General features: G+C 49.5%; 1 protein-coding gene across 1 annotated transcript; it reads left to right on the plus strand.

Annotated features, from left to right (window-relative positions):
• The first annotated feature begins 3105 nt into the window (after nt 1-3105).
• On the plus strand, nt 3106-8585 carry PPM1G (protein phosphatase, Mg2+/Mn2+ dependent 1G). The gene is made up of 9 exons (XM_008048168.1): nt 3106-3189; nt 4014-4099; nt 4417-4549; nt 5215-5630; nt 6177-6314; nt 6662-6896; nt 7262-7391; nt 7634-7736; nt 8047-8585. The coding sequence occupies exons 1-9, from the start codon at nt 3162-3164 to the stop codon at nt 8248-8250; spliced, it is 1473 nt and encodes a 490-aa protein (XP_008046359.1). The 5' UTR covers nt 3106-3161; the 3' UTR covers nt 8251-8585.
• The last annotated feature ends 287 nt before the right edge of the window (nt 8586-8872 follow it).

The following is an 8872-nucleotide window of genomic DNA, read 5'->3' on the forward strand; positions in this document are numbered from 1 at the left end:
TGTAATTCCAGCTACTTGGAAGGCTGAGGCAGAAGGATTGCTGGAGCCCAGCAGGTCGAGGCTGCAGTGGCCAGGAGCAGCCACTGCACTTCAGTCTGGGTGACAGAGTGAGACTCTAACTCAAAAAAAATGAAAGCAGGCTGGCCAGAACAAAGTTAAAAAAAAAAAAAAATTGACATTAAAGTGGCACAATTGTTTTCTTCTGAAACTAATTAGACACCTTCTATGTATTGTGTATATTCCCCACTAGAATGTAAATTTTGTACTTACGAAGTTTGGGTCTGTATTTTTTTCGCTGAAATATGCGAAGCACCCAGACATCCTGTTTCATAATAGGGCATTCACAGACTGGATGAGTGAACCCATGAATTCCTAGGCACATTCAAGTTGAAGTACACTGGATGCTGGGGAAGGAGACAGACGATCACAAGGCTAGTTGAAAGTGCTGCTGTGGTGGTGAGAGACGAGGAAGGCCTAGGAAGGCCAACCGTGTGTCTAGTGTGGCTGGTAGTGGAGTGGCTGGAAGAGGAGAAAGTGACTTTTTGTCTGTGGCGTGGTCCTGGTGGGGAGGCTGAGAGGGCAGCTGGTGTGACTATGCTGTGCAGGGCCAGTTGTGGCAGCCCATGAGCTTCTGGCGCTTCTTTCTCCTGGAGACAGGGAAATACAAAACTAACCTTTTTTAAAATTAAATTTAATTTTTTTATTTTTTTTTTTGTGTTGGAGTCTCACTCTGTCGCCCAGACTGGAGTGCAGTGGCCACTCCTGGCCACTGCAGCCTCGACCTGCTGGGCTCCAGCGATCCTTCCGCCTCAGCCTTTCAAGTAGCTGGAACTACAGGCGTGCGCTACCACACCCGGCTGATTTTTTGATTTATTGTAGAGATGAGGTCTCCCTGCCCAGGCGGGTCTCGAACCCATGAGCTCAGGCAATCCACTCACCTCAGCCTCCCAAAGGCGCGGGATTACAGGCTGAGCCACCGAGCCCGACTCTAACCTTTTTTTTTTTTTTAATTTTTTTTGAGATGAGGTCTCACCAGATTCCTGGGCTGGTCGTGAACTCCTGGATTTAGGCATTCCTGTCACCTCTGCCTCCCAAAGTGCTGGGATTACAGGCTTCAGCCACTGCGTCTGACCCAGTACCCATTTTTTGATGCTTTCACTTCCCTTCCTTAAAATAGCTTAAGTTTTATTTTCTAGGCTTATATAGTTAAGGCATAGTCTTATTTCAGGGGCAAGAAGAAACACCGCATTCAGATGTTCTCACTCTTAATATGTTGAGAAATTTTAAACTGCTAATACCTGAAATAGAATGGAGAACTATGAACTTAATTTGTGGGCCAGGTGTTGTGTCATGGCTGTTAATCCCAGCACTTTTGGGAGGCCAAGCTGGGAGGGAAGATCGCTTGAGGCTAGGAGTTCAAGACCAGACTGGGAAACATAATGAGACCCTATCTCTACAAAAAATAAAAACACATTAGCTTGGCATGATGGTGGGATGCCTGTAGTTTCAGCTACTCCAGAGGCTGAGGTGGGAGTATGGTTTGAACCCAGTTCAAGGCTGCGATGGGCTGTGATCATGCCACTGCACTGTAGCCTTAACAACAGAGACCTTGTCTCTTAAAAAGAAAAAGGCATATGTAAGGATAATTAGGCATGGTAAGTAGCTGATTTTATATATATATATATCCTTTTTGTTTATAGAGAGCACATGGACAATGGTTGGATCATTTTCCAAGATGGGACAGAATGAGCCTCAGCACACTTTACCTAGTTGACAGTCTTGGTTGAACTTTGGCTTAGCCTGGGACATTAGTTTGGGGTGGCAGGATTTTGTTATTGGGAGAATCCTATTAAGCTTAGCCTTCCAGCCAAAATGTTGGTGTGGCAGGGCCTTGCAAAGTTCTCTTTCAGGTGTGCTGTGCCATTAGCATTGAATGATGTCTCAGTTCTGCCTGGGAGTAGAAGGTAGACAGGCTATTTTGAGTGTTGTAATAATAGGATTATCTGTTGGGAGATACTATTTTGTAAATATCTCCTCTGCCCTGCCTGAGGATAACTTCTTGAATGTATTAACCCTTTGCACTTGAATGCCTCTCAGGAGACATCATAAGTCTAGCAAACCACTCAGATGTCCCCTCTCAGGGGACATAAAGAGATTGCTGGTGATTATACAGGACAAACTTACGCCAGTGTAAACTTTTCAAAAACGTATTTTCCTTAAAGTTTTCCATTCGAATTACATGAAAAAGCAAATAAAGAGATGGAATAAACATGTATCAATACATCTGCAGTGCATGTGGGTGATTATTTCACATGTTGCCACACTTTAGAAAAATATGGATTTAAAATTTTGATTTTCTTTGTTATAAATAAGTTCCTCGATGTCCAAAATCTGTTATCAGTCAAGTATCATTACAATAAAGTGATTGGTTCCAACGCTATACTATTTAATATGAAGTGATTTGTTTTCCACTGTTTCATAAAAAAGTGCAGTTGAGTGACTGGTAAGTGACTTGTGAGATGTCTCCTGGCGCAAAGGGTTAAGCTTTGAGAGAAGAGGGAAGGATTTGTTTCAGTGGTACTTTCCTTTGTGTGTCTGTATGATGCAGCTTTACAACTTTCTAGTGCTTTCCTCTAGTCTGTTTTAGGATTCTCCTATAAGCTTTTCAGGTTGTAAGTCCCTTGGGTCTCTTTCTGCTACCTTTCCTAACATCTTCTTCCTCGTCATAAAGTGATTCAAAGAATGGGTCTGGAAGTGACTTTAAAGATCTTCTAGTCTGGCTCTCCTCATACTTCCCACAAATCCAGAAGGGTCAGCTCTATTTCCAATAGCTAAATATTCTGCCACCTGGACCAAGATCCTCCTAGGTTCAGGCGACTAGACTACAGAGGTGATTCTGCCTCTGTGATTTCCTTTCCTCCTTCCCTCCATCGCCTCCCTCTACTTCCCCTCCCTCTGTACTTTTCCTGTTTTATCAGCCCTCCTTCCTTTCTTGCTTCTAGGCCATATAGGCCAGCCAGGGAAGGCTGAGTGAATAAGGTCTGAAGGTACCTCTGAGGTACACAAACACGAAAATTCTTTGAACTTGATGCATGCTGATCATACTCTTCTTTTCCTAGGATGCTCACAACTGTATTCCTGAGCTGGACAGTGAGACAGCCATGTTTTCTGTCTACGATGGACATGGAGGTAACTTTAGCAGATCCTATTGGCCACACACTAGGACCCCAATTGCAGACTTTTTTTTTTTGAGTTGTAGTCTCTCTCTGTCGCCCATACTGGAGTGCAGTGGCCGCTCCCGGCCACCGCAGCCTCGACCTGCTGGGCTCCGGCGATCCTTCCGCCTCAGCCTTCCAAGTAGCTGGAATTACAGGCACGCGCTACCATGTTTGGCTAATTTTTTGATTTTATTGTAGAGTTGAGGTCTCACCAAGTTGCCCAGGTGGATCCGATTCCAGACTTTATGGGGCAAGAACAGGTCCTTTGCTCTTTGACTTTCCAGAGTCTGGCCCTCGGATATCATTTTCCTTACCGATGCTGGTTTTCTCTATTCTTCCCTTTATTTTTCCCAGTAGGGTATTGTGTTGGTTCATAATCTCACCAGGCCTTCTTTTAGCCACAAAAGCCTCTTTATCTTTTTTTTTTAACTGAAGAACTAAGTGGGTGAGAAAAGATAGGTGCTATGGGGACAGTGAGATCCACTTTCTGGCCAGGCATAGTGGCTCATGCCTATAATCCCAGCACTTTGAGAGGCTGAGGCAGGAGGAACACTTAAGTTAGGAGTTCAAGACCAGCATGGGCCACATAGGGGTATCCTGTCTCTATATTTAAAAAAAACAAAAAACACTTTATGGGTCAGAACTACCCAGACATTATCCTTAAAATTGGTTTCAGGTATGCTCAGGTATTTGCCCCTCTCAATGCTTGGGGTTCACTCCAGAATGGCAGCTCAACATTGCATTACTTTCTGTGTGTGAGCAGTGCTCCGGGTGAACTACTTTCCTTTCTTCTAGGGGAGGAAGTTGCGTTGTACTGTGCCAAGTACCTTCCCGATATCATCAAAGACCAGAAGGCCTACAAGGAAGGCAAGCTACAGAAGGTCTGTCTTCCCTCCCTGGCCATTCTGTACTCAGAGGCTTTCCCTTGTTCTCCAGCCCTTGGCTTGTCACTTCTTTCTGCCCCAGCTGCTGCTTGTTTACTGTTGAAGAATTCAGTGTCTAAACCAAGCTTAGTGGGCCTTGTAGATCTTTTTAGACCTGACTTATCATTCCCAGACCTCTGAACAGTTTTGCTTACCTGTGAGTGTTCCTTGGTATGGCAGATCACCCTCTAATTAGCATTCCTTCCTTGTGCCCACAGTTGTATATCGGAATTCATTTTGGACCCACTGTTTTATATTATTTTGCTTATATTCAGGCTTTAGAAGATGCCTTCCTGGCTATTGATGCCAAACTGACCACTGAGGAAGTCATTAAAGAGCTGGCACAGATTGCAGGGCGACCCACTGAGGATGAAGATGAAAAAGAAAAAGTAGCTGACGAAGATGATGGTGAGTGTGATATCCCCTCTTTGAGGTAAAATCAGCATTTTAAGAAATAGGCTTTACTATGTTGTTTGTTTATCGATTCAATGAGAGGGTGGCTTTCTACAGACCTGGGAGTCCTCACATTGGAGAACTCTGTGGTGTTCTCTTGCACTCTGTTTGGTTGTGGGAAGAAGGGAGAGAATGGGCCTTCACTGAGTGGCTGCAGTCTTAGTTGTATACATTTTAAATTACATTATCTTTTGTCATTGTGATGAGGTCTTCTTGGTTCCTGTTGGTATTTCTGTACCCTTTTTTTCAAGACTGGAACATTCATTAGCCCAGTAGCCAGTCACTAAGCCTGAATCCTAGGCCTAGATAACACTGTGGACTTCTCCTGGGTCCTCAGCCAGCATAGGGTTTCCAACTTAACAATAGCGGGTGAGAGGTGAGGGGATACTTCGTCAGTGGTGCGCCTTCGACTAAGAAGGGAGTGAAACACAAAGACCGTGGGAAGTTTGTGGAGGAGAAGGAAACGAGCGGGTGTTCTTCTGAGACGTGATCCAAGACAGGAGCCTTTGGAGCAGACGGCTGAGGAAGTTGGACTTGGGCTGCAAGGGCTCAGTCAGGGAGAGGAACTGCTTCCGGGAGGAGTCTGGCACGGGGCCTCTGATTCCGCCTCTTCCCTGCAGTGGACAACGAGGAGGCTGCGTTGCTGCACGAGGAGGCTGCCATGACGATTGAAGAGCTGCTGACACGCTATGGGCAGAACTGTCACAAGGGCCCTCCCCACAGCAGATCTGGAGCTGGGACCGGCGAGGACCCAGGGTCCCAGGGCCTCAATGGGGAGGCGGGACCTGAGGGTCCATTAAGGGAAACTCCTTCACAGGAAAATGGCCCCAAAGCCAAGGCCCACACGGGCTTCTCCTCCAACTCGGAACGTGGGACTGAGGCAGGCCGTGGTGGTGAGCCTGGCACGCCCATTGGTGAGGCTGGGCCTTCCTGCTCTTCAGCCTCCGACAAACTGCCTCGAGTTGCTAAGTCCAAGTTCTTTGAGGACAGTGAGGATGAGTCAGATGAGGCGGAGGAGGAAGAGGAAGACAGTGAGGTAAGGGCCTGTAAGGGCAGGCAGATGCTGAGTTGCAGAGAGGGTCTGCTTGGTTGCCACTGTGGCTTCCAACTCTCTTTCTGTCTCTTGTTTTGACGTCACCCCCTGAGACACACTGTCTTCCAAGCTTTAGCCTTGAATTTGTTGCCCTCCCTCAAGGGTTCTCTCAGTACTGCAACAAGTAGACCTAGTTCTGGCCTTTCAGGGTCCGTCTCCTAGAGAGAACAAGAAGATAGTTGTCACCTTGGATATCTGGGCGTTTCCTTCTCTGGGCCATTTATTTCCTGGCCACGTTGCCTGGAAGGTACTTTGGCTGACAGCCTGGGCTTCCTCAGGACGTCTTGCTGGCACGTGCAGCCCAGTTTGGGATGTTGTTTTGCTCATGCTAGCCTTTTACCGCCCGCAGACTCTCACGATCATAGAGTTGTGTCTTTCAGTGTTTTGGGGACCAATGTTCCATTAGGGCTTCTAGGTTCTGAGTATGAGTCGGGGGGGGGCTGGGGGGGGGCATTCAAGTCTCAGAGTCTGGGATCCTCCGTTGGGCAGGAGTGCAGTGAGGAAGAGGATGGCTACAGCAGTGAGGAGGCAGAGTATGAGGAATATGAAGATGACACCGAGGAGGCTGAAGAGGACTATGAAGAAGAAGAAGAGATGATGGTGCCTGGGATGGAAGGCAAAGAGGAGGTGTGTTGGGAAGGGAAGTAGTGAGTCTGGAAAAGCTCAGAGGTTGGTGTGAATCCCCATGATTTTGAGGCAGGGTATCTCCTCAGTACTTTAGCTTGGAAGTCATGGTCAAGGGGGTTTATTCTGCATGGGGAACTGGGTGGTAAACTTGGGGGATAGAATTATCTAAAAACAAGGGAGGGAGGGAGTGTGCTGTTGTCTCTGGAGGTAGGAAATCTGTGTTCCTCTTGCTTGTTCAAGCTCTTGGGGGGTCCTAGTGAGGATGAGCGTGGGTGGATGGTCAGGGGCACAGCCGTGAGGAGCTCCAGTCCCGAAGGCCCCTGTGATGCTCCCTTTCTTCCCTGAAGCCTGGCTCTGACAGTGGCACAACAGCGGTGGTGGCGCTGATTCGAGGGCAACAGTTGATTGTAGCCAACGCGGGAGACTCTCGCTGTGTGGTGTCTGAGGCTGGTAAAGCTTTGGACATGTCCTATGATCACAAGCCGGAAGATGAGGTGGAGCTAGCACGCATCAAGAACGCTGGCGGCAAGGTCACCATGGATGGGCGTGTCAATGGGGGCCTCAACCTCTCCAGAGCCATTGGTGAGTGCTGATAACTATGGGGAGGACTTGTGGGTCTTGCTCTTGGTCCCAGACTACCTGGTAGCCCTCATACCTTTTGAAGTACTTTAATATCTGCCCCCTCTGTCCTTAAGCATCTTTGTGAAGTAGATAAGATAGCTATCATTATACCTGCCTTTGAGACCTTCTGGATAATGAAAAAGATCGGTGAGTGACTTCCTTGAGGTTCAGGACCTGATGGTAGGTCTGAAACTAGAACAGCTAGAACTCAGTTCTTCCTTCTGCTAGTATAGACGGGGGCTGAGTGGCAAGGTTTGACCTGTCTCAGCCACCAGTCCGTGGTAAGCGTTGACACTGCATATCACCCAGCCACTCTTTTCCTTCAGGAGACCACTTCTACAAGAGAAACAAGAACCTGCCTCCCGAGGAACAGATGATTTCAGCCCTTCCCGACATCAAGGTGCTGACTCTCACTGACGACCACGAGTTCATGGTCATTGCCTGTGATGGCATCTGGTGAGCACTGACAGAACACCCCCCAGCCCCTTTTCGGCAGCATTGCTTCTCTTCCAGGGCTCAGAGCTCCTAGGATTAGCGCCTAGGCAGACCTCTTGGTGAGTGAGACCACCCAGCCTAAGGCCGAGCCGAGGAGAATTCTGTAGGTGTTTACATTGGCCTGGGCCGCCACCTCTGTCCACACTCCTCTGCTCTGCCTTGGTGAGAGCAAAGGTGATGCTGACTGTCGTTTTTGACCCCAGGAATGTGATGAGCAGTCAGGAAGTTGTAGACTTCATTCAGTCAAAGATTGGCCAGCGTGATGAAAATGGGGAGCTCCGGCTACTGTCATCGATTGTGGAAGAGGTGAGTTCAGGGAAGCAGGAGAAGAGGGCGTCTGGTCTGCACAGCCAGGTGTATCCTCGACCCTGGGTGAAGACCAGAGCCCAGGGCCGTGAATTGCCGACAGATACCAAGCCCTGACTGAAAGGTTCCAGATTCCCTCATTTCCCCGACTTTGCTCAAGCCTCATGGACTGACAGGCAGGCTGTGTTGTGACCCCTGCTGCCCTTCCTCTCCTTCTACTGTGCCTCAGCAGGGACAGCCCTCCCGTGGGACTCTGGGTTCCCAGGAAGGCGTTCCGGTGCTGAGGCTGAGCCACCCATCCCTTTCGCAGCTGCTGGACCAGTGCCTGGCACCCGACACTTCTGGGGATGGCACAGGGTGCGACAACATGACCTGCATCATCATCTGCTTCAAGCCCCGGACCACGGCGGAGCTCCAGCCCGAGAGTGGCAAGCGGAAACTGGAGGACGCGCGCTCTCCCGAGGGGGCCGAAGAAAACGGCAGCAGCGACAACAAGAAGGCTAAGCGGGACTAACAGTCACCCTGATCCCTGCCCGCCTAGACTGTTTCTGAGCCCTCGGGACCGAGACTGAGTTTTGTCTTTTTCCTTTAGCCTTAGTGGTATGAGATGTGCAGGGGCCGCTGGGGCCGCTGTGGCCTCCGTCTCCCCTCGCTCCGGGGCTCACGGCCGGCTCCGAGCCTGTGCGTGTGTCGGAGGAAGGACTGGCGGCTCTGGTTTTTACTCTGTGAACACTTTATTTAAGAACATTCTTTTTTATTAGCGGCTTCGTGGCCCCCAGCCGCTTGCACCCGCTCTGTTGTACACTTTCAATCAACACTTTTTCAGACTAAAGGCCAAAACCTGACCGTGGCGTGGTGTCCTTTCTTCTCCCTGCAGCCGAGCCTGAGCTGGGGCCCCTCGGTGGCATCTGTTGTGCCCGCCCGCGGGTGCGTGTGTGTGTGTAGTGTGCGTGTCCCGCGCTGGTGGTGTGTGTGCGCAAGAGTCGTGTGTTGTGCGTTGTGCGTGTGCGCGCTTTGTGTTCGTCCCCGGCGTGTTGTGTAGTGTGCATCTCCCGCGCGTCTGTCTTGCGAGTACAGGGGCGGCGCCCGGCCCGGCCCGGCGGCGCGTCTCGGCCCCAGTTCCGGTGGGCGGGACC

The sequence above is a fragment of the Carlito syrichta genome, unplaced genomic scaffold (genome assembly GCF_000164805.1).
Source record: "Carlito syrichta isolate Samal-C Ts95f unplaced genomic scaffold, Tarsius_syrichta-2.0.1 Scaffold120728, whole genome shotgun sequence".
Lineage (NCBI taxonomy): Eukaryota > Metazoa > Chordata > Mammalia > Primates > Tarsiidae > Carlito > Carlito syrichta.

Coding starts and splice junctions, on each gene's coding strand:
- PPM1G (XM_008048168.1), top strand. CDS start 3,162: ATGTTTTCTGTCTACGATGGACATGGAG. Junction 4,100..4,416: donor AGGAAGGCAAGCTACAGAAG/GTCTGTCTTCCC, acceptor GCTTATATTCAG/GCTTTAGAAGATGCCTTCCT. Junction 4,550..5,214: donor AGTAGCTGACGAAGATGATG/GTGAGTGTGATA, acceptor TCTTCCCTGCAG/TGGACAACGAGGAGGCTGCG.